A 24,320-nucleotide genomic window follows, 5' to 3' on the forward strand; every position below is an offset into this window, starting at 1 on the left:
GGGATAAAAAAATCTCCACTGAGAAGGCTCATCAAAAGGAAAGGTCTTCAACAGGGATCAAAAAGACAACAGAGGTGGCACATGTAATGGGAGGGAGTTCCAATGCGTAGATGCCACCACACTAAAAGCCTGATTCCTACATCACATGGAAGGGACCTCCTGATGGGGCTACGTCTTTTATCCCCTTCTCATGTTCAGATCACTACCTGGTGAGAGTAGACCTTTCGATGTCACACACCCTCCGTGGGGGTAAAGGAAGACGCGGGAAATGCAAAAGGGGCGTTTGAAACCTCTCGTGTGAAAACGGCCCCGGGAGTTGCATGGAAGCTGCCTTGGCACTGGGTCGACAAGCCGAAAGGAGTTCAACGAGGCTAAGTGCGGGAGAAGGAGAAGGGCACGCACATATACACAAGAGCCTTCCCCATCCCGAAAGCAGGCAGGGGCTCCCGGCCGCTTCCCTCCCGGAAAACGGCTGACAGGCCCAAGGCGGTCCTTCTCCTCCTCCTCTCACCTGCGACCGGCTTCAAGCACCGGCTGCCTTTCGCGCAGAGTTCCAGGTCACCGAGCACCAACCTCGGCCTAGCCAGCCCACGCGGCAGAAGGCACACGCCCGCCCGCCCTGCCTTCTTTGGGCCGAGGAGAAGGCGGAGGCCCGGCGCGCCCGGGAGGGGAAGAGCGGGCGGTGGGGTGGAGGCTTAGGTTTGGGAGAGGCGCCTCAGCCGTCGCCAGCCTCGGGGGGGAGGACGGAGCCTGCCCCTCACCGTTTCCTGAAGGGACCCCCCCCTCAGCAGCAGCCCCTGCCCGCTGCCGAGCGGCCTGCCAGCTCCGGAAAGGACGGCGGGCCGCTTCACCCCTCATGCTGTGGGGAACCGGCTCCGGGGCTAAGAAGGAGCCGGCTGGCCGGCCTCCACTCCTGCTGAGGCTGGCAGGCCGCTCGGCAGCGGGCAGGGGCTGCTGCTGGGGGGGGTCCCTTCATGAAACGGTGAGGGGCAGGCTCCGTCCTCCCCCCCCGAGGCTGCAATGGCCGAGGCGCCTCTCCCAAACCTAAGCCTCCACCCCACCGCCCGCTCTTCCCCTCCCGGGCGCGCCGGGCCTCCGCCTTCTCCTCGGCCCGAAGAAGGCAGGGCGGGCGGGCATGTGCCTTCTGCCGCGTGGGCTGGCGAGGCCGAGGTTGGCGCTCGGCAACCCGGAACTCTGCGCGAAAGGCAGCCGGCGCTTGAAGCCGGTCGCAGGTGAGAGGAGGAGGAGAAGGACCGCCTTGGGCCTGTCAGCCGTTTTCCGGGAGGGAAGTGGCCGGGAGCCCCTGCCTGCTTTCGGGATGGGGAAGGCTCTTGTGTATATGTGCGTGCCCTTCTTCTCCCGCACTTAGCCTCGTTGAACTCCTTTCGGCTTGTCGACCCAGTGCCAAGGCAGCTTCCATGCAATGACGGCGGCAGCTCGAGTCTTCTTGAGGCACCTGCTGGCAGCCGCTTCGTCCTCCTGTGTCTGCAGTCCCCGGCTGACTGAGAAAGGGCGGGAAGGCGGCCAGCCACAGCCCAACGTATGCGTGTGTCAATCACGCATGCGTGGCTGAGGGGGCCGCTGAAAAGCAGGAGATCCACCTTTTTAAACGCCGGAGACGGCCCCTTTTCCCCTGAGACTCCAGCAGGAAACCGGAGACCTGGCAACCCTGATCCTCCAGGCGGGGAGTGCTGGGCTGTCCCACATCCTTGATCTGGTCAGACTTCTGGGAAGTCACGTTTGCCACACCAGGCTCCCTGGCAATGATCTGGCTGCCTGGCCTTGAGAATTCAGCTGCTTCTGAGTTGCCACCCCCAACTGCAGGACTCTTTGCCTCAGGGGCTCCTTCTCCCATTGAAGCGTGGGACTGTGGGGGTGGGCGGTCTGTATCTGTCCCCATCATAGCTGCTGCACTGGAGCCTGCATCCATCCTCAGATTGTCAACTGTGTGGAGCTCAGGATTCCCTGCCTCTTCTTCCTCCTCCTTCTCCTCCGGGACACTTTTCCCTGATGGGCCAATCACGCCTGAGATTGTTACACGTTTGGAAGGCTTGACAGCCACCTGCTGTGGAAGAGCAAAGAGAGAGAAGAGAGTGGGGAAAAAGAGGTGGGCGGCTATAGGAGAGGCAGGAGAAAACTTGGTGGGGGGGGACAGCATTAAAAAAATGGAGCAGAGGTTCTCAAACATTCCACCCCCAGGGCCCACTGAAAATTACTGAAGCCCACCAGTCACAAAATGGTGGTGCAGGGGCAGAACCAGTTAGAGACTTGTGGCAGATGAAGTTTGGTATAATCAGCTGGCAATTACTGATATCATTTTCTATTGATCTCTAAACCATCTTGAAAAATTGCTAAATTCTTTGCCACAGTGTTTTCCTTGTGGCAGGGAGTTGCATAGCTCTGCTTTCCTAAGTACAGGTATTTGCTCGAGCTACTGTGACAGCCTCCCTGTTTCACTCAGAATGTGCAGTTCAGTGGCTTTAAAGGGCTTTTTCTTTTATATTTTTAATATTTTCTCCATGCCATCCCATCCCCCCATGCCTCTCAAAGTATTTTTACCCATCTCCTGTAATTTCTTCTTCCACTTAACATGTACCTTATCCACACACACCCAACTGCCAGTTTCTTTCATCCCTCCTGCCTGTTCATGTTCCACTCATGTCTTTTTCCTTCTGCGGAGAGAGGCCTTCCTTCCCTTCTGTTCCCCACAACTTCTCTGTCTCCCAGCTACCTTTACATTTCTGGCATTGGTCCAACCAAAAGGCTATGTGGCATGTCTAGGGTGCAGGGCAGGCAAGTGAAGAGGCACTAGTCAGGCTGTGGCACTGAAGCCCACCTGAAAGTGGCCCTAGGCCCACTGGTGGGTCGAGGCCCACTATTTGAGAAATGCTGCACTAGAGCATAAGATGAGGTAAGCCTCAACTTGGTGCTTTAAAAGTAGTAATTTGTTTTGTGGGGATGACTGCCCAATCCTTTTTGACCAAAGTTCTTCTTCAGGAGCAAAGGGTTTTAATGTGTCTTATTCTAGTACACTTGCTAAATGTTTGAAAGTATACTCTTGAAGGTGTTGTGTTCAAGGGTGTACGAGAATAAGACACAGAAAGACCCTTTGCCCCTGAGAAAGAGCATTGGTCAGAATGGATTGGGCAATCTTCACAACATAAATTAGTCCTTCCCTCCCTTTTGAGCACCCCTATGAGACTGCCTCTCCCTTCTGATAGGGCTGTCCAAAATTCAAGCACAAGGTCTTAATTTGTATTATGCAGTGACAATCCTTGACACCACTGGGCAGGGTTTAAATTTGGAAAGAAAGGGTAAAGAAATCCTAGGACTCAAACCTGCCCTTTGACCCACACATCATGCTGGCTAATGAATCCCAAACTGGTGAGGTTAGTGGCAAAAAGGATTCCACATATGCTCAGAGGCTCTCTTATCTTATTTCTTCACATATACCCTAGCTGAGGCTTGGAACTGAATTCTTTCTCAAACCTTGCTGGGGTTTGTGTTAAAACCTTTCTCTTCTCTATGGCATTTTAATTTAAGTTATATATGTAAATATTGTAATTTTTACCTTAAATGGTGTATTTTGTATATTTGATTGATTGATTTTGTAATTTTATTATTGTATATGTTGCTATGTTTGCCTCCCAGAGAGCTGTTTGCTAGTCGGGCGGGATATAAGTTGCATAAATAAATAAATATAAATATAAATAATTGGCATGTTGTTAGGTGTAAGAATAGGTGTACATTTGCATGAACAGATGTGTCTATAAACGGAGTAATAGACTGAGTAAGGAATTGGAATGTGGTTTTGGGAGGGGGCCTGAAAAGCATCACCTTAGGGCAAGTCTCCATTGGAGCTACCATGGTGCAGAAATGCAGAAAGAAACTTCTAGAAGAAAGAAGGCATCCTTGAGGCATGGAAGAATTCTGCACTATGAGCTGGTTCATATATGAACCATCAAGTAAAGGATTGCACATGTGTAGGGGCTATCATAGATCGAACACCAATGACAGAATGTCTACATTGCCCACTGTCATCTCAAACACACATTCTGATGTCATCCATCAAGCACTGATGTCACATCAACATAATACATTTAAAGCACTCTTATAACACTTTAATGGAGAATCCTGGGAACTGTAGTTTGTTACGGGTGATGGCAATTGTAGATATAGATAATGATTTAAGGGTAATGGGAATTGTAGGTCTGTGAGGTCAGTTCCCTTAAACTACTGTTCCCATTTATTTATTTCATTTGTATATTGCCCCATAGCCGAAGCTCTCTGGGCGGTTTACAACAATTAAAAACATTAAAAACAAATACAAATTTAAAAACACATTTTTTTAAAAAGCAATTTAAAAACACATGCTAAAATGTGGGTTCTTTGATGGAAGCCAAGACATTTCAAGATCTAATAATCAAGTAATTATTAGGGCAGTCTAGGGATTCTGCTCGTGTACCGTCCACCCCGCTGCACGACAGACTCCCTGGCCGAGGTGCTGCAGGTGGTCTCGGCTGTGCGTGTACAGTCCCCAAACCTGCTGGTATTGGGGGACTTCAATGTACATTCAGAGGCCATCCTTACTGGGGCGCCTCGGGACTTCATGGAAACCATGGCTTCCTGGGAGCTGCACCTTATTACAATGGGGCCCACCCATGTAGCCGGTCATGCACTCGACCTTGTGTTTGTCTCGGGAGAGGAGGGGAGTGATCTGAAAATTGGGGGTACATCCATCACCCCCTTGTCATGGTCAGACCACTACTTGGTGAGGATGGACTTTTCGGTGCCACAAACCCTCCGTGGGGGTGGAGAACCTATTAAGATGGTCCGCCCCAGGCGTCTGATGGATCCTGATGGATTCCTGAATGCGCTTGGGGACTCTCTGTAGCATGCACACAGCCACTCGGCTGAGACCCTGGTGGAGGGGTGGAATGCCGCAATCGCCGGGGCATTAGACCGGGTGGCTCCGAAACGCCCTCTCCCCCTGAATAGAGCTCAGGTGGCACCGTGGTTCACCCCACGGTTGCGAATTCTGAGGCGTGAGGTGAGACGGCTAGAGCGCCGGTGGCGGAAATCTCGCTCTGACGATGATCGGACACATGTTAGAGTGGCTGCGGCAGCCTATCATGTGACAATAAGGGCAGCAAAAAAAGATTTTTATGGTGTCTCTACTGCATCTGCAGAGTGCTGTCCCAGGAGACTGTTCCAAGTGGTCTGGAGCCTGGTCGGTCCAGTTGCTCCGGAACCAATGGAACATGCTAAGGCCTCCTGTGACGATTTTTCTGAACACTTTGCGGAGAAAATCGATTGTATTAAGAGTGCTATCCCGTGCGCTGTGGACACAGTGAGCGAGCCAGAGGTGACCAGTGGTGCTCTGGTGGTGTGGGATCGGTTCCAGCTTCTTCCATCTGATGAAGTGGACAAGGTGCTTTCAACCTTAAAGCCAACCACTTGCTTACTCGATCCTTGCCCATCGTGGCTCATTATGAGCTGCAAAGATAGACTGGGTGAGGGGATCAAGATGGTGGTAAATACATCTCTCGAAGAGGGAGTAATGCCATCAGCGCTCAAGGAGGCAGTAATGAAACCAATCTTAAAGAAGCCCTCCTTGGATCCCCAAGATCTGAACAACTTTCACCCAGTCTCAAATTTGCCATTCTTAGGCAAGGCGGTTGAGCGGGTGGTGGCAAAGCAATTGCAAGCGCACTTGGAGGAAGCGGATTATCTGGATCCATTTCAATCAGGCTTCAGGCCTGGACATGGGACTGAAACAGCCTTGGTCGCCTTGGTAGATGATATGAGGAGGGCGTGGGATAGGGGCGAATGCACCTTCCTTGTCCTCCTTGATCTCTCAGCAGCTTTCGATACCGTTGACCACGTTATCCTCTTGGACCGCCTGGAGAGGTTAGGCATGGGGGGCACTGTATTGCAGTGGTTCCATTCCTTCCTCTCTGGTAGGTACCAAAGAGTGGTATTGGAGGATGAGGTCTCGGATCTTTGGCCTCTCACTTGTGGGTTGCCACAGGGTTCCATCCTCTCCCCGATGCTGTTCAACATCTATATAAAGCCGCTGGGGGCAATCATCAGGAGATTTGGGCTGCAATGTCATCAGTATGCGGATGACACGCAGCTCTATCTCTCATTTAAATCTTCACCGAGGTTGGCTGTAGAAACCCTGTCCAAGTGCCTGGAGTCGGTGAGTGGCTGGATGGGAAGGAATAAGCTGAAGCTGAACCCTGACAAAACCGAGGTACTGTTTGTGGGAGACAAGGGAAGGCTGGGGGATGTGGACCTGGTGCTCAATGGGGTACGATTGCCCCTGAAAGACCAGGTCCGCAGCCTGGGGGTCATTCTTGACTCCCAGCTGTCCATGGAGGCTCAAGTCTCGGCTGTGAGCCGGGCGGCGCTGTATCAACTCCATCTGATACGGAGGCTGCGCCCCTAACTTCCCAACCATCTGCTCCCACCGGTGGTACATGCCCTGGTCACCTCTCGCCTAGACTACTGTAATGCGCTGTACGTGGGGTTACCCTTGAAAACGGTCCGGAAGCTGCAACTGGTACAGAATGCGGCGGCTCGTCTGATTAAAGGCAGCCGCCGGCAAGATCACATCACTCCAGTGCGGAAGGAGTTGCACTGGCTACCGGTTGTTTACCGGGCCCAATTCAAGGTGTTGGTTTTGACCTTTAAAACCCTACACGGTTTTAGCCCAGTCTATCTGAAGGAGCGCCTCCAGCATCGTCAGGAATGCCGCTCAACAAGATCAGCCTCAGAAGACCTTCTCTCGATCCCACCGGTGAAAAGAGCTAGACTGGTGAGGATTAGACAGAGGGCTTTTTCAATAGTGGCCCCCACCCTGTGGAACTCTCTCCCAAATGATCTCCGCCATGCCCCTTCTATGATGAGCTTCCGCCGGGCCTTGAAGACCTGGCTCTTCAGGCAGGCTTTTGGGGTGGGTTAGGTTTTTACTGTTACGGTTTTAAATTTTAACGTTTTAATGTATTGTTTTTTATCTTGTACGTCGCCCAGAGTGGCTGGACAACCAGCCAGATGGGCGACTAATAAATTGAATCAATCAATCAATAAATAATGATGTACATGCAATTATGAACCAGCTGTAGTTGTGAATAGTGAGTAGAGAAGATCACCCTATTGACCTCACACCTGCCATCTTATTTTAGGAACAGGGAAGCATATGACAATCAGATGCACCAGAAGAGCATCTCTGACTCACAAAATGTTTCATTCAAACCGCACCCTTGCTCTGCCCCAGTACCTTAGAATCTTCCCTGCTTTTTGACAGTTTCAGTTTCTCCATAGATGAGGACAGGACACTATAGATGGTTCCAAAAGTAAGGCTGCTTGTTTGTCGAGCTGCAAAGCAAATGGAGCAATTAGCCAGCGACATGGCTTCCAGCCAGGGGCATGGTGGTGGGGGATATGGGAATCAAGCATTCATATAGGCCATCTAATTGGCATTTCTTCCTACCTGAACTCAGAGCCTTTTTCAGTTTGTTCTTGGACATCTGGCTCCTGTTTAGATACAAGTTCAGTTAGTCTAATTTGTTAAAGGAGTTCAGAATAAAAACACAGCTATTGATTTTTATTGTTATTCCAAGGTTCATAATAGTACCCGAGACCACTTCCTGGCCCTGCCTGGAATCCCAGGAATCAAATGTTTTAAATGGAAGAAGTATGTTTCTAGGTCTCATGGATGCAGCAGTTAGAAAAAAATATGATGGCATGCTTAACTAATGGAGTCAGCAGTTATACATAACAGGAATGCATGAACATGGGGGACATTATGGCAGTAGGCTGCCACAATGTGTCTTTGTTAGAGAACCCTCGCATGCGCAGGATTTGTGATCATAGGAAGAGAGGGCCTCCTACATGGACAGCTGCATATGTGAGGTTCTCTCACAGATTCTAATGAACATGCATAGGTTACAAAGCTCGTCTTCCGCACCCCTGTCGTTAATGTAGCATTGTATAACGTTTGATCTGAACAGGGTGGTTTATAGCAGATGCCACTGGAGGTCACTGATTCATAGGGTCACCATAAGTCGTAATCGACTTGAAGGCATATAACAACAAAATAGCATTTGAAAAGGGCTCAGGTGAACAGTTAAAAAGCCCAAATGCATTACATTTTCCACCTTTTGAGATTTCATACTCAAGATTTCTTAACCTGACTCTGGGGTTATTGCTTTGGGAGCAACATTTTTTAAAAATAAGAACATGCAGGAGGACTAAGCACAACATGCCCACTAACTCTAGTTTGATATCTAGGCAGTTCAGGAGAGCAATATGCATACTTTGCAGCTAAAACTTGCAGAACTGTATAGTTCCCATAATACCTAGGGATGGACCTGAGTTGCACAGGTCCAAAACCACAGCTATGGGAGGAGCCCTATTCCTCCTGAGCCAGGAGCCAAGTGAGAGAATTTTAGTTGGTGTTCCTCAGCCCAGGAACTGCTAACTCTCCAGCCCAGCAACATGAGAGCTGCTTCTCCCACACAGCCCTTCTGTCCGGATGGAGGAACGACATGGATGGGGGAAATTATGTGGTTCATTTCCATACAAGCTTCCTTGAAAGGGTGGTGCTGGCATGGGAAGGAATTGCTTCATTTCCCCGCATGAGTTCTTCTATCCCAGATGTGGGGAATCAACCAACCCACCAACGAAAACAGCTAGGTTGGTAGGGACTAGAGAGAGGGCATTTTCAGTGGCGGCCCCCACTCTCTGGAACTCCCTCCCATTCGATCTTCGCCATGCCCCTTCCCTGGATATATTTCGCCGGGCATTAAAAACTTGGCTTTTTGGACAGGCCTTCAGGAATTCCGGGGAGGGCTAACTTTTTTGGGATATTTTATTATCTATTGATCGCCCTAACTGATTTCATGCTGCTGTGATTAATGATCGTACTGATGTTACTGTATTTTATCTGTATTGTATTGTAATTTACTGAATTTTAGTGTGTACGTCGCCTAGAGTGGCTTCGGCCAGATAGGCGACACAAAAATTAAATTTATTATTTATTATTATTATTATTATTAATCTTTGGCCCTCCAGATGTTGCTGAGCTACAACTCCCATCAGCTCAACCTAGCATGGCCAATGCCCATGGTAGTTCAGCAACATCTGGAGGGCCAAAGGTTCCTCGCACTCATTCTATCCAAGCAAAGTGGTGTGGAGCTGGACTGTAGATAAACAATTTACACAAAACTGTGGCAATGTATAAATTAGGCTCCCACCATCTCATTTGGAGCTATTGGTTGACAAGGTTATAGTCGATCACTTCACACCCCACAGAATATGACATTCGTGTCTTCTTCACTCATTTGAGCATTTTATCCCAGAGATGCTAACAGATCTGCTTGCCTTTGTTCAGCTGGGCTTCAAAGGAAGCGCACCAGGCAGCTGGTTCTCTTATCTTGCCCAACCCAGATTGCTGAGACTGTACTTCTCACCCTGAACATCTGCCACTTGGTTCTCCCAGCCAGCATACCTGGGGGGTTCCTGTTTCCCTGCAGCACTGCTTGGCTGGATCTGCTTGGCTAGTTCTTTACTTTCTTTATCTGTTCCCAGTGCTCCGCTCTGGGGCCTGCTTGTAATCAGGCCAACCACCATGGAGGGCCCCACACCCACAGTCTTCCAGCCTTGTTGAGAAGGCCCCACTGCTACTGATGCTGTTGTCCTGTGGACTTGTAGCCCAGACTTCTTTTCCTTCCGTGATGGGCTCCAAGAAGTGGAGCGCCCCTTCTTTGGGGAGCGGCTTGAAGGCGTCTGTGGCCTGGTACTCTGTGCCTTGCTAGGCTCCTGGGATTTCACATTTGCTGTCTGTGAATGTGCGGCACTTTCCTGGCCCCGACTCCCTGGCTCAGAAGGAGCAACTGCGGCTGCAGGTTTCTCAGAAGTCATTTGAGCTGGCTGACTGGTTGGTCTGGATGGGCCAGCTGCCATTGACTTGGCACCCACTTCAGAAGGTCCAGCAGCCACTGAAACATCAGCCTGTCTTTCTTCCCTATTTAATTCAGACTCACCCTTTCTGGGGAAAATCTGCCAAATTAAAAAAAAAACTGTTGCCAATAACCAGTTTGAAATAACTGAAAAATCATTTACAATATTAAGCCCCTATCTAGAAGTGCCCTAAGTTGTGTAGATAAGATGCAGATGTGATCTAAGGACAGATGTTCTCAATGCTTCTAAATAAATAAATTGCATTTTGGGATCAAGAAGAAATGAGTGGCTAGTGACTTGAGGTGTCAACTCCTGACAAAGCACACTCCCTCCTTCCCCTTTCAGATGGGAAAGGTGAGGGGCAGGGGATGCTTTGGAAGCCAATAAGGACAGCAGTGGGCATGTGGCCAGTGGAAGACAGGAGAAGGAATGAGGCCAAGGAGGACAGTCTACAGGACAGATCGAAAGGCTGCAGAGGTTTGCAGTTCCCCATCCCTGGGCTCATCAAAATAGGGAATGCAGGGAAATATTTGGACCTTGAGGGTTCTTTTTGAGAAGGTGGGGGAGGGGCTAGGGTAAGACTGAGCAGCGTGATGATGGCAGGCGGATATGGTAAAGGACAAAGAAGGAACTTGGCTTTTGGGTAGCTTTGCTTCATGAGACTCACCTTCTCAGATGTAGCATGCAAGCTAGCACTCGTCCGTATCGTGTGAAGCCCCGATTCCTTCGAGGTGAAGCTGACTGGAGCACTGATCCTGCCGCTGGCCTCGTGCAACATGTAAGCAAGGCGAATCCAGCGCTCAAAGAGGAAGTTATCCCCTTTGGGGGTACAGAGTTGCAGATAATATATTTGCCCTGTTGCCAACTTTACTTTCAGCTGTCGCTCATCCACGTTATGCACAAAAATCTTCACCAGGTGTAGAGGGATCAACCTGTGAGGGAAGGAAGGACTCAGCCTAGGAACCTCCCAGGTGGTGGGGTTTTCCCGGGAAAGTGAGGGATGGCAGAATGGGGGACTGCACCAATCTCACCGAGTGATCTCCAGGTCTTTCACCTTTGCCTTTGTGATTTTGACACCTTTCTTTACTTGGGCCATGATCATCTGGTCAGGAAGTGGTAGAGATGGGCTGCTGGCTAAAACACCCATGGTGATTACATTGGGCTGGTCGTGGATGCCAACGTATTCACCCCTCTTGGTTACCTGCGTGAGAGGAGAGGAGAGGGGAGGGGAGTCTGCTAAGAATGGAACAAAAGCTGTGGCAATAGGAGCCCCAAACAAGCTACAGCATCTGAAATCATTTGGGCAATGCAGGGTCTGGCTGACAGTAGACCTTCCTTGCTGTTCCTTGCACTGTGGCTCCTACGCCTCTTCAGGCCTAGAGTCTCTTCAGCCTACCATCAAAGCCTTTGTTTCTTCCCCCTCTCATATATAATCACATGAATCTCATATATAATCACATATATAATCAGGATAGGCCACAGGTCGGTTTAGTCCAACACTGTCTGTTCTGCCTGGCAACAGCTGTCTGTATGGGCTTTGGTGGAAGCAACAGAAGTGGCTCCTTTAAGGCATATAGGCCACTGCCCAACCAACAGCAGCATGGCCATAGCTCAGTGGCAGAGCATTTGGTTTGCACGCAGACTGGCCCAGGTTCAATCCCCAGCATCTCCAGACAGGGCTGGGAGAGGCCCCTGCCTAAAACCCTGGAAAGCTGCTGCATGTCAGAGTAGGCAATACTGAACCTCCTCAGTATTGTTGGCAGTAAAGCACCAACCCTTGCAACAACAAGTAACCTGAGCCAGTAGGGGGCGATAGACAGAAAGGCCACCTATTTTCCCCTCACTGATTCCTTGTTTGTTTTTCCTCAGGCTTTGCTTCCTCCTGGCTCTGCAGTAGCCACATGTATGTCTGTTGTCAGAATGATTTTATTCCCCAGTGGTAATAAACCTTACATTTCTTTACCCTTTCAACCAACAGCCTTTTGAGACTATTTTTGCATCAGGCTATTTGTGGCAATATATGCCAACTTACTTAGGCTCAGACTAAGGCAGCTCCCTATGATCGATGACTCTTAGTCTGCCTTCAGTCAGCCCTCACTTGCCCTGCCTTCTTACTTGCAAGCAATCCAGGGGGTGGCACTGCCTTTGAGCTTCCTCCCCCTTAGTCTCCTGAGTGTTGCCCCTCATTGAACTCAGCCGGGAAGAGGAGGATAGAGACAACTAGAATGAGTTGGCTCTGACTGTCTTTGGCTCTGGTTCCACCTCCCATTGGGGCTCCCTGCCTTTCTGCCCCAACAGTCCCAATGGGCTCCAGCCACCGTTGGATAGAAGCCTTTCCCATCACCCACTCCCTGAGCCTTTCAACTAGAAGTCGGAAGCAGGGCCTTCTGGGGCACTTTGCTGCAGTCGGTTGTCGATGCAACCATCTGCCCCCTCCCATGCCTCTTTATGAGCACTTCCATGCAGAGAAACACAAGGAGACACAATGGCCCAAACTGGCATGCGGGCAGACTGAGCCAGCAGGCATATGGGAACAGGATGGCTCTTAGCGGTAATTGCGAAATGGTTTGCCTGCCGCCGCAAAGCATAATGGAAACTGCCATTTGTAAAGTTTTCTGGGAATTTGTAGCTCGGTCGGGAGAAACCACAGTTCCCAGGATTCTTTGAGGGAAGAAGTCACATGGTTTCAATGGGCTTCTGCTGGGCGGATGGGCGAGATATAAATCTAATTAACAACACCACCAACAACAGCAGTAATCATGTGTGTTGGATGAGCTTTGCATGGTATTGGTGTGGTGTGGATCTGCCTTTAATCTACGCTGGCCAATATGGTGCACATCCTTGTACGTTCGTGGGGGGAGGGCAGGCTCCAACAGGGAACGCTGCTGCAGAAATCTCTGTGCCGTAAGCCACACTGCCCAACCAAGGGCAGCATTCAGTTCACCTGCACAAAGGTGCCCTCGAACATTGGTGCATCTCCATATGGATAGTATTCAGGCTGCCGCAACACCTCCTGCAGACTGCCAGTTGCTGGGGCCCAGCCAGGGAAAGGCTGCTCACGGATACCTTTGGTGAGATTCTGCAAGCCCTTCTGCTTAGTCCCTGGGAGACCGGAAAATAAAAATTAACAAAGAGGATTCATATGAGAAATGACAGGGGAAGTCCAGGGTCAAAACCTTCAGTCTGCAGGACCTGGCTTTTGTCTTGCAGCAGGACTCAGGGACCCTTCCCTTTTGCAGTTCACTCCCTGTGTCAAATTATCAGCAGCGGCTTGTGGTTCCATGTCAGTGGAATCTGCTCTGGGTTTTCGTCTGAACTTTTGAGCGCTGTCCAAGGTGCTGAAGCCTGACCCCAAATTTAGATTCAGCACCCTGGACAGCTCCTTGAAAGTTCAGAGTGAACCCCGGAACAGATTCCACCACCCCACTGACATGGACCTATCAGCCTCCATTGCAAATTATAGGTTGTAAGCCTCTTGGGGCAGGAACTTCTTCATAAAGCCGGTGTGGGGAACTTTGGGCCCTCCTGATGTTGCTGAACTATAACTCCCATCAATGCCATCAAGCATGGCCAATGTCCAGGGATGATGGGAGCTGTAGTTCAGCAACATTTGGAGGGCCAAAGGGTCCCCATACCCACAGTAAAGCATCACACACAGTGATGGTGCAAAAATAAAGCCTCATTATACCCCCTCCCACATATGTTAAAGTTCACTAAAGGCCTCTAACTTAAAATCATAGAGTTGAGAGATGACAGGGACCCAAAGGCTATATAATTCAACCTCAAAATCAACTGGCCGCCAGTTCTTCCCAATAGATTTACATTATTTATTTATACACCACCCTCTTGCAAAACATATTGGGTGGTGTACAGCAACATAAAAGCATTTGGCTGCAGACCACAGCGCCTGCCAAGCGAGCAATGGCTCTGGACAAATCAAGCAAGTGAGCCAAGCCATGTGTGCAGGTGACAGGCAACACTATGCCTGCTTGCTCCTCTCAGATAAATGAGCCAACATGATCTGAGGGGAAATTCCTTCCTGTCCTCAAACACGGCCATCTGTTAGCTCTTGAACATGAGCAAAACCTTCCATCTCACAAGCCTTTCCCTTGAAATCAAGGCAGAATTCCGTGGAACTCAATTATCTTCCTCCCCTCTCAAGAACCTGGGCACCCTAGGTCCTACCTGCAGGGTACGTGTTCATGGCTGTGGGACTGAGTGGAGACTCAGGAGTTATAGGGCCTTGCTGGTTAACATGGCACAAGGCATCCCTTGGGTCACAAAATACTGGCTCATGATTCCAAGTGGGGAAGGGCCCCCCCATGTCCTTTGTGCCCCTCTGGGGCTCTGTGCCCGTGGAGGACTCTCTTCTCTGCAAGTGGCCCCCATCAGCTGACAGGCTGTAAAATGGCAGTAAAATGGCTGCTTATATGCCTGCACATTATGGCATCATAAGGCAATTCAAGCCAGTGCCTGGAAACTGGCAGTAACAAGGTTATTGCTGCCTACAGCACTAGAGCTCCTGGAGTGGGGGCACTGTGGCTTTTTGTGCCTTGGGACACATCCTCAGTGACCAGAGTCAATGGCTCCCTTCATGGGCATCATCACTGGCACTGCATGATTGGTGGGCCTTGGTGGATTGTCCATGGAAGTTTGGTGTGTGTGTGTTTTTTTTGTGCCATGTAGGATTTTCTGTGGTGTTTCCCCCTCCCAAGCTGAGCATGTGTAAGATACGGCTGCTGTTCTGCCAGTGTAACCCCCCCCCGAAGCGTTGGAGTAGAGCAGGAAGGGCTAGCCTGTGGCCTTCCAGATGGTGCTGGACCACAAGACCGAACAACCCCAACCATTGGCCATGCTGCCTTGGGCTGATGGGAGTTGGAGTCCAACAACATCTGGAGACCCAAAGCTTCCCCATCTCTGGAGCATAGGTCTGTAAACACACTAGTCACCAGATCAAAGCTTTTCCATTAGCCACAGCTGGAGGGAACACAGGTTGATCTGCTGTGAAATCTCTCTCAAGCTGAATTTTTTTAAAAAAATGCATTCAAGCTGCTCCCACCAGATTTTACAGGGAAAGAGGCAGGGTTTGTCTAGCGTTGTGTGGCCCTAGTTTCAGAAGAGAGAAAAATGGAGACATGCTGAAACCACTGAGTGTGTTTCTACCCTAGGAGTGCTCTGTTCAGTTAAGAGTTGAAAGAGATGTTGATGTTGCTTTCAGTTGAGTACCGTTTGCTTCTGTCAGCCATGGAGCATATTTTTGAAGAAAGCCAGGTAGTATTGTACACACCTGCTGGCTTTCAAAACCACTATTTACCATTTTTTTACAACCTCTGTTGCAGGTGCCCATCAAGAATTTCAAGTCCCATGGCCTTTTTTGTTAGTTCCATTAATTAATTGCAGGGGGAATTTTTTATTCTGTGCATTCAGCATGGATTTAGCTGAATCCACGATGCTTTGCTACCGGAAGCTGAGCCCATCTCTTTCATGCACTCTCCTAGGGCCAATACCTTTTTAAAAAACAGTCGACTGTCTGAGATCCCAAAGAGCCACTGCCAGACCACCCTTCCTTACCTTGGTACCTTCCAGATGTTTTGGACGACAGCCCCAGTCTAAAACATCTGGTGAGCACCTGGTTGGGAAAGACAGGAATAATTATACTGGGCTAGATGCAGCAATAGTTTGATTTGTTATGAGACAGGTTCATCTGTTTAAAGCAGGCCCTCCAGATGTTGCTGAACTACAACTCTCATCATCCCTGGCCATTGGCCATACTTGTTAGGCTGTATGAGCAGCCAAAGCAGTCTCTAGCCCATCCGACTGGTGCAGGACTGGACCGCCTGAAGTACTTCCCTTCCCTTCAGAGGTTAGAATATTTGTAATAGTTCCATGACATCACAGCAGTTCAGCTAATGGCTAGGAGCTGCATCCTGAGAAGTTATACATGAATCAGCTTCTAAACTATCAAATTTGGGGAGTAGTTTCCCTCATCCCACGTTACTCTTCCTCAAGAGGTGGCAGAATTTCTTCATCCTTTGGCTCAAAGTCCCCGCCCAGTTTGATCCCAAATTTCTCGTGGAGTACTGCTGGGATCTCAGAGGTCTGCAGGGCAGTCTCTGTACGCTTCTCTCCCATTGTGGAAATGAGACGCCAACCCATGTAAGTGAGGCGCCCGCCATTTTCTTTGTGCAGGGAGCAGAAAGATTTGCACGTGAAGATGGAACTGGGTGAAGTCTGGTGGTAGAGGCACACGCTGGTGAAATCGTCCAGTTTCTTCTCCTCTAGGGTGAATTGATATAAGGGTCTCCCCTCCCTCCCAGAGATTTCCCGGCGCTGCAGCACCCAGATTTCCCCTGTCAGGTCCAGCCAAAAAATACCCCCTTCCTGGACTTGCTCCGTTGCAAGCTTCAATTCTAACGGCTCCATAAAACCTTCACCAAAGCCAACGTCGCAGAGCAGCCGTTGCCCATCCAGCTGCACCAAAATCACCATGTGGTCCAACGGGGGGCCATAACGCCCCGTGAAACGGTTCCGGACACGCCCAGCCACAGCTTTGGCATCAAATCCTAACACCTGCAGTAGCCACAGGAAAAGGCCGTTCAGCTCGAAACAGAAGCCTCCCCGATGGCGCCGGATGATCTTGTCGTAGAGAAGGGGCAAGTCCAGGACAATGAGCTCCTTGCAATGGATGCCGAGGCTCTCAAAGGGCACAGAGAGGAGGTGGCAAGGGTGGAGATGGCACAAGGTCTCCAGGGAAGGCTGGGTGGGGCCCCGGTACCCGATCCTCTGCAGATAATGTCCAGTGTCCATACTGGACCGGTTTCAGGAACTAGAAGAGGAGAGTGAAGAGGTAAATCAGGATTCCTATTCTCTCAGTTCCCATAATTCACTTTTGACAGTTACTGTCATTGATGGGGAACCTTTTTCAGCCCAAGGGCTACATTCCCTTCTGGACAACCTTCCAAACTCTGGGGTGGGTGGGTGAGTGGGTGGGGGAGATAAAAGCCACTGGAGCAACAAATCTAAATGTCATATGTGCACCAGTTTCTACACACACTCACAGACCTGTCTCTATCCTTCTTGGCAGACAAGAGGCATTAATCAGAGTTCAAAGGCACATCCCGGCCAGGGCAAAAACGCTTGGTGCAAAGCTGGGCTGGTAAGGGATGTGGCCTGGAGAGAATTCCGAGGGCCAGAATCAGACCACTTTCAGCTTCCAGACCTGAAGCTCCCAACCCTCCGTTTGTTTCTTTAAAAGCATTTGTAAAATGCTTAATGTTTTTTAAAAACTCTCAGTGGTGTACTCTGCGCACAATCTAAAGACAATATCTATAGGTTACAATGAATGGGGGCAGATCCACACTATACAATCTTTAATTCTTCACATTTATTTATTTATTTATTTATTTATTTCTCACCTTTCCTCCAAGGAGCTCAAGGAGGCATACATAGTTCCCCCCTCTCCATTTTTATCCTCACAACAACCCTGTGAGGAAGGTTATTTAAGGCAGTGTGAGGCAGTGACTGGCCCACGGTCACCCAGTGAGCTTAACAGCTGGGTGGGGATTCGAGCCCTGGTCTCTCAGGTCAGGGTCCAACCATGAAACCATGTGTTCCTCCTCTCCAAACTGTATTCCAAGCTCAGGACACTCAAGAATCTTGGCTGTCACCCTGTTCCTGCTTGCTGGCCTGGTTCCAACTCCCCTGCTCTGGAAAATACCTAGATTTCATGCATCACGTGCCACGCGTGGGAGAACAGGGCTAGATAAAACATTGCAGCTGCCCTTAAGGAAAGGCAGACCCGCACAACTAAGGTGTGACCCACCAGGTTGAATGCAGATGGCCAACTGCAGACTCTGTAAGTCTTGCTGCCCGAAAAGGGAGGGGGGAGTTGACAATAACAATTTATGGCAGATGGGCTACATTTGGCACAGCTGATCACAAAATATGCAGGCCAGGAACAAAAAAGAGGCTTTTTAAAAAACAAAAAACAAATCCACTTTGTCCTCCAAGACATATGCCTACGTTGTTTTCCAGGACAAGAGAAGCCTCAGCCCCCAAAGCAGCCCCGGCTGCCGAGTTGCTCTGAGCCTGGGTCCAAGTGCTTCAAGGATTCCCCAGTGGCGCCCGACAGCCTTTTTGCCCACCCAGAGCACCCGCAAGGTTCAAATCAAATTCAGCAGAGCAACTCAGCAGTTGGAATTCCCATTCCAAGGGTGTGCTGGTTGGGCTGACCATTTCCTGACAGTGGCTCTCAAAGTCAAAACACAAGAAGCGCCTGCTGGATCAACCCCATCTAGTCCACCATCCTCTTCTCACAGTGGCCAACCAGATCTTTGTTGTTGTTATGTGCCTTCAAGTCGATTACAACTTATGGCGACCCCATGAATCAGCGACCTCCAATAGCATCTATTATAAACCACCCTGTTCAGAGCTTGTAAGTTCAGGTCTGTGGCTTCCTTTATGGAATCAATCCATCTCTTGTTTGCCCTTCCTCTTTTTCTACTCCCTTCTGTTTTCCCCAGCATTATTGTCTTTTCTAGTGAATCATGTCTTCTCATTATGTTTCCAAAGTATAATAACCTCAGTTGCAGCATTTTAGCTTCTAGCGATAGTCCTGGTTTAGTTTGTTCTAACACCCAATTATTTGTCTTTTTTGCAGTCCATGGTATGCGCAAAGCTCTCCTCCAACACCACATTTCAACCAAATATACCCCCCATGACTGTGGGCACTTCCAAACAGTTGCTAATTTGGGGTCACATTCAGTCACACACCAAAAAAACACAGGTCACTCAGTTATAGATGATTGAGAGGTCTTGGCACACGAGACCCACTTCCCAAAAATATTGGAACTTTTTGTGGTGAGGAAAGCAATGGGAAAGTGCAGTGGAAAGTGTGGGCTAATGCGTGGTCTGACACAGCATCGTCTAACCTCCCTGCAAACAAATCGGGATGAGAGTTCATTAAACAGCCAACATTTTCTAATCTCCCTGCACAAACAAATCAGGGTGATCACTCACAGGTCGCTTCCTTAGCAAGCCAGCCGGCCTTGCTTGCGCCTGCATTTTAGGACGCTGATAAAGCTCTGTGGTTCTTTCACAGTGTGGCTAAAGATGCTTTGGACTAGCAATTTAGTAATATTTATTGTGATCTTTATTGCCTCGTTTCATTGCTTCGTTTTATTTGCAAAATGCCTGGAGAGCCTTCGGGCAATAAAAGCCCAGATAGGAGTTTTTAAAATGGAAAGGGAGGGGAGAGAAAGCTCTCTAATAGGCCAGCCTCTGAGTGCATCTCAAAGTGACCCTGCGCGGCTCGAACAAAACAAAAAGTGAGGATAAGCAGAAACCTGAGCACCCTTCAGAAAAAATTGTGTAAAGAGAAGCTTCCCCCACATCTCTTTAGCATATTAATTTGCACAGACCCAGCCAGGCATGGTCCATCCCTCAGTTAGCAACTAGGTCGTGGATGGGGAATCTCAGGCCCAGGGACCAAATGTGGCCCTCCGGGCCTCTCTGTCTCACCCTCAGAACTCTCCCCAGGCAACAACCCTTACTGGCCCTGCTCTGCATCTTGCCTGGATGGATGTGTCCTGCAGGGCTGTTGGTTGCCTGGATGGACAGAAGACAGAGCGGGCTGTGCGAATGTGAATAGGAAGCAGACGACTGTACAAAGGTAAAATTTACATTCGGTGCGCCACCTACTTTTGCCTCTGACCCCGCCCACCACTGGCATGTGGCCCTTGGAAAGTTGCCCAGAAGGGAACATGGCCCTTGGGCTGAAAAAGGTGCCCCACCCCTGCAAGGGTAGTAACAAGATAGTAAAGCATAAGAGCATGCTCAATCCTCCTGCCCATCCCCTGTCAAAATGGAAGGCTCCCCATCCAAGGGCAGCAGATGGTACTGCACTGTGGAGCAGATTTGGCCCAAGGGCTGCCGGCTGCCAATTCTGATCATAAAGAGAGGCCGGCTTTGAGGCCAGTAGAAGCACTCATTCTGCATGAACCAAAAGCCTCCTAGAGTCCTCTGCAATCATTTTTTGTGTGGGAGTGGATATGGACAGCGCAATATTTTTATTTTTAAAAGAACAGTCATTGAACAATACAGAAATACAAGAGGAGGGAACAAGAACTCACAGAGGCAGCACAAAACGAGAGGCTGAGGCTGAAACTAGGGATGGGGAGAAATTTGGTTTGATTCTCGTGTTAATGCACTTCTCTGAATTTTGCAATGCACTTTGTCAACTAACCAACCAACCAAAAGCCTACCAAAATTATATTATATTAGAGAAAGGATGCATGAAAATGCACATGTCAGTGAAAAATAAATATACAAAAATGCACTAGGGAAAACTGTTTGCAAAAAAAAAGTATATTAGGCAAAACTGCGTACAAAAATGTGTATATTACAAGAAAAGCACACTAAGACTAATTTCTATGAGGGTTTTTACAACATAAATATATCGCAAACTGTTATGGAAATGTGGCAAACTGAGCTTAATGATTGTAATGTTTGTAATTTGATTTTAGCTTATCCAGTTTTTTAGATTGTGAAATTTGATTTTAGATTGTGATGTTTTTGTATTTTATTGTATTTTATTGTATTTATGTTCACCGCCCAGAGAGCTATTGCTAGTCGGGCGGTATATAAGTTTTAAAAATAAATAAAATAAAAATAAAAGATGGGGAAAATGAGAGAAACCGAAATGGTCAGATTTACCCATCAATAGCTACAACACAGGGGAGTAAGACCCATAGAAATGAGGGTTTTGAGTAAACACACATAGGATGGTGCTCCTGGTGAAATGTTTTGGTATGTTACGAATGACAGATAGATATCTGTGGTGACAAAGACCAATCGCTTTAGATACAAGTATATCCTTCCTCAAGGCAGAACCTCAAGTAGACAAGATAACACAACTAAAATGGAGGAAAAGCTTCAAATTTTTTACACACCGTTTGTTCCAAAATAAAGAGACTGCTGTCCTTGTTTCTACTAGCATGCACACAACTATACACATCCTGAATTAATAGATGCCGGGGTGGGGGGGAAATCAAATCATAATATTGATATTGAACATGCTATGTTTTAGTTTCCTTTCTGACATATTATACTGAACTATGTTTATCTCTCTTTTGTGGAAGTAGGTAATCTTGTGTTTTTGTTGCATTTTTCTCAATTATTTCATGTACTGTATTGTACGTATTTTTAATGGAAAGGCAGAATGCCAGTGCAATCCCAGGCGTGTCTGCTCTGAAGTAAGCCCAAGTTCTATGGGACTTATTTCCAGATAATGATGAACAGGAAAGCAGACAAACTATATATTTTAGTAATAAATCAAATGCAGTGGTAGTTTGTGTTTAGAATACAGCAAAAAAAGTGTGTGGTGTTGTAGACAAAAAAGTCTACAACACAACATACTTGGGGGGGTGGAATAAGGGTAAACAGAATATTTGGCACATGTCCACTATCAAGAGTAATCAGGCTAGCAGGTATGAAGAAGGAGGCCTTTTCTGTCATGGCCCCATGTTTTTGGAATGAATTGCCAACTCAGCTCCAACAGGCCCCTTCAGGTGCTTAGGAAAACCATAAAGAACCACTTGTCTTTGTTGACTGTTTTGAGAGATGTTTTTTATTCTCCTGCTACCAAACCTGGTAACTGGAATGTCCTGTATTTTAGTATTTTTGGACCGGATGTTTTTGTCTTATTCTTAGGAACATAGGAAGCTGCCTTATGCTGAGTCAGACCATTGGTCCACCTACCTCAGTGTTGTCCACACTGGCTGGCAACAGCAATCCAGGATTTCAGACAGACAGGGGTCTCTCCCAGCCCTACCTACAGGTGCTGCGGATTTAACCTGAGACTTTCTGCATGGAAAGCAGATGCCCTACCACTAAGCTATTGGCCCTTCTTGCTGGTTTCGAAAACTGGTTTGATTGTTAGAGTTTGTTTGTTTACTTATTAAAGTTATTTATATCCTGCCTTTCAAGAAACAAATCGTTCCAACACATTTAAAAAACCACAACAAACAATACCAACATATGAAAAAGTAATCAGGATCCTTTCCCAGACGACAGTTGGTGGCAAATTCTTAAGTACATATTTAGTTGTCCTTTATAGTGAAGGTTTTTTTGTTATATTTTTACCCTGAACTACCCTTGAGCAGATGTATCCTCAAAGAAAGCCATATATACGTATATGTATGTATGCACATATACACACTCAAAAATTCCCCTCTTCAAAAAATCTAAGATGTGCATCTTTGCAAAATGAGAAATTAAGCAAAAGGATAAGTAGAAAATTGGTAAATTGAACAGGGAAGACTTACAGCTCAGCAGCGTAGAGCCCATGCTTTGCCTAAGGAAGGTCCCAGGTTCAGTCCCCAGCATCTCCAGGTAGGGCTGGGAAAGTCTGAAACCCTAGAAAGTTGCTGCCAACCAGTGTAGGCAATACTAAGCAAGATGGACCAGTAATCTGACTTGGAATAAGGCAGTTTCCTATTGAAACCAGCTCTTTGTTTAAACCACAAATGCTAGAATCTTACTCTGTTTTTAGGGGAAAGGTGACAGGGCCCTTGTTTTGCATGCAGAATGTGTCGGGTTCAATCCCCAGGAACTCCAGGTAGGGAGCTAGGGAAAAAGGACTCCTTCCTGCGACTTTGGAAAGCAGCTGCCTGTGTAAACAACATGTACACACCATACATTTATAGCACTCTTAAAGGACATGTCTTCCCCCAAAGAATCCCGGGAACGGTAGCTTACCCCGCACCTAGCTACAATTCCCAGCATCCTTAAACTAGAGGTCCCAGGTTTCCTTGGGGGAAGCAATGCTCTTTAAATGAATGATGGGTATACGGCCCTAGATAGACCAAGAGTCTGGCTCCAAACAGGGCCCCTCCCTATGTTCCTAATTTTGTCTATGTACCTCTGAATACTGTTGGCCATGCTGGCTGGGGCTGATGGGAGTTGGAGGCCAGTGACATCCCAGGAGCGCCACAGATGGCCCATCCCTGCTCTAAGAGGTATTCCCCTTTCGCAGGAGATGGAACGCCTCTCTGAAATGGAGGCATTCCCTCATCTCTTGCAATGCAGTAGGGAACGCTAGCCTACGGCCATAGTACCTTGAACACGCCTGGTCCTGTCTGATCTCGGAAGCTAACCAGGGTCAGGCCTGGTTAGTACTTGGATAGGAGACCGCCTGGGAATACCGGGTGCCATAGGCTTAGAGAAAGGCAATGGTCAGCCACCTCTGAATACCTCTTACCATGAAAACCCTATGAATCTTTTCAAAAAAGATTCATAGGGTCGCCATAAGTCATAATCGACTTGAAGGCATATAACAAGAACAAATATTAAGATGTTTTGCTTTAATATGGATGTAAACATGTTTTGCTTTTAAAAAAATATGTTTTAGAGTGTTTTTAGTGTTTTTGTTTGCCTCCTTCTGGAAGGAAGGGTGAGATATAAATTTACCAAGAAAGAAAGAACGCTTTACAGGTGTTTTTTTAAGAAGCACAGCTTTGGCCAAATTGTAAGCCACAGGCTCCCCAGTGCCAGGCCCCATTCTGAAATTTAATAAGGAATAAATACACAAATAATCCTTTACATTTTCTTTAAAAGAGCACCGCTTTGGCCAAATTATCAGCCACAGTCTCCTCAGTGACAGCCCCCATTTTGAAATTTAATAAAGAAATATTAAATAAAAAGGGCCCTTTTTAAAAAGCACAGCTTTGGCCAGTCACCGATTCCTCAGTGACAGCTCCCCCAACACACACACACTTTTGTTGGGAAGGAAGGAGGGGAGTAAGGGGAATGGTGGCAAAGGTTTGAATGAATGAATGAATGGGCTGCAGCTGTCAATGCAGGCCCGGGGGGGGGGATACAGAAGGAGGAGGAAGACGGAGGCGGGAGGGAGACAAAACACTTAAAAGAGAAAAAGGAGCGCAGAGTGGAACGGGGAGGGGGGGAAGAAGAGAGGCGGAGAGCGCGAGGACGGCGCGCATGCGCAGAGGCGTTCGCCGGACCCTGTGTGTAGCGCCTTCCCCTCACGACGGAGCGAGACTCACCGAGGCGCAGGGGCTGGAGGTGGCGCTCGGGGTAGGCGACCGCTGCACCGTCACCAGAGCCATCAGGGCGCGGCTGGGCCGCCCCGGCCGGCCTGCCGGGAGCCTTTTACTCCATGGCGGGGCGGCGGCGTCGAGGTTCGGAAGGGGTGAAGCGGCGGCGGCTGAGGCGCGGCGGGGCTGGGCCGGCCGGGCACAATGAGGCGCCAGCGCGCATGCGCCACCTGTCAAGCCGGGAGTCCCCGCCCCTCTGTCGCCCCGCCCACACGCCGCCGCTCCTCCCCCTCCTGCAGGCCT

General features: G+C 48.6%; 3 protein-coding genes and 1 pseudogene across 7 annotated transcripts in view; 2 read left to right on the forward strand and 2 right to left on the reverse strand.

The window, feature by feature from the left end:
- LOC133363936 (uncharacterized) overlaps positions 1–24,320 on the forward strand; it is a 55,451-nt gene that overhangs the window by 14,094 nt on the left and 17,037 nt on the right. The window lies entirely within an intron of this gene.
- On the reverse strand, positions 1,376–15,824 carry LOC133363935 (Golgi-associated RAB2 interactor protein 3-like). Of its 3 annotated transcripts, XM_061583698.1 has the most exons (9): positions 15,739–15,824; positions 15,538–15,595; positions 12,911–13,068; positions 10,998–11,167; positions 10,634–10,898; positions 9,515–10,065; positions 7,496–7,539; positions 7,283–7,380; positions 1,376–2,065 (listed from the first exon to the last, which is right to left on the reverse strand). In XM_061583698.1, the coding sequence occupies exons 3-9, from the start codon at positions 12,932–12,934 to the stop codon at positions 1,556–1,558; spliced, it is 1,662 nt and encodes a 553-aa protein (XP_061439682.1). In that variant the 5' UTR covers positions 12,935–13,068; positions 15,538–15,595; positions 15,739–15,824; the 3' UTR covers positions 1,376–1,555. The 3 variants fall into 3 exon arrangements, with proteins under 3 accessions (XP_061439682.1, XP_061439683.1, XP_061439684.1); XM_061583699.1 differs by lacking the exon at positions 15,538–15,595 and having other exon boundaries at positions 15,739–15,816; XM_061583700.1 differs by lacking the exon at positions 15,739–15,824 and having other exon boundaries at positions 1,376–2,062; positions 15,538–15,617.
- Positions 15,636–24,262, reverse strand: LOC133363937 (arylamine N-acetyltransferase, pineal gland isozyme NAT-10-like). 2 transcript variants are annotated; one of them, XM_061583703.1, is made up of 2 exons: positions 24,027–24,262; positions 15,636–16,792 (listed from the first exon to the last, which is right to left on the reverse strand). In XM_061583703.1, exon 2 carries the CDS (start codon positions 16,771–16,773, stop codon positions 15,961–15,963), a length of 813 nt encoding a protein of 270 aa, XP_061439687.1. In that variant the 5' UTR covers positions 16,774–16,792; positions 24,027–24,262; the 3' UTR covers positions 15,636–15,960. The 2 variants fall into 2 exon arrangements, with proteins under 2 accessions (XP_061439687.1, XP_061439688.1); XM_061583704.1 differs by lacking the exon at positions 24,027–24,262 and adding an exon at positions 17,382–17,429.
- Positions 23,065–23,183, forward strand: LOC133364617 (5S ribosomal RNA; annotated as a pseudogene).

This window comes from Rhineura floridana, chromosome 9 (assembly GCF_030035675.1).
Source record: "Rhineura floridana isolate rRhiFlo1 chromosome 9, rRhiFlo1.hap2, whole genome shotgun sequence".
Taxonomy (NCBI): domain Eukaryota; kingdom Metazoa; phylum Chordata; class Lepidosauria; order Squamata; family Rhineuridae; genus Rhineura; species Rhineura floridana.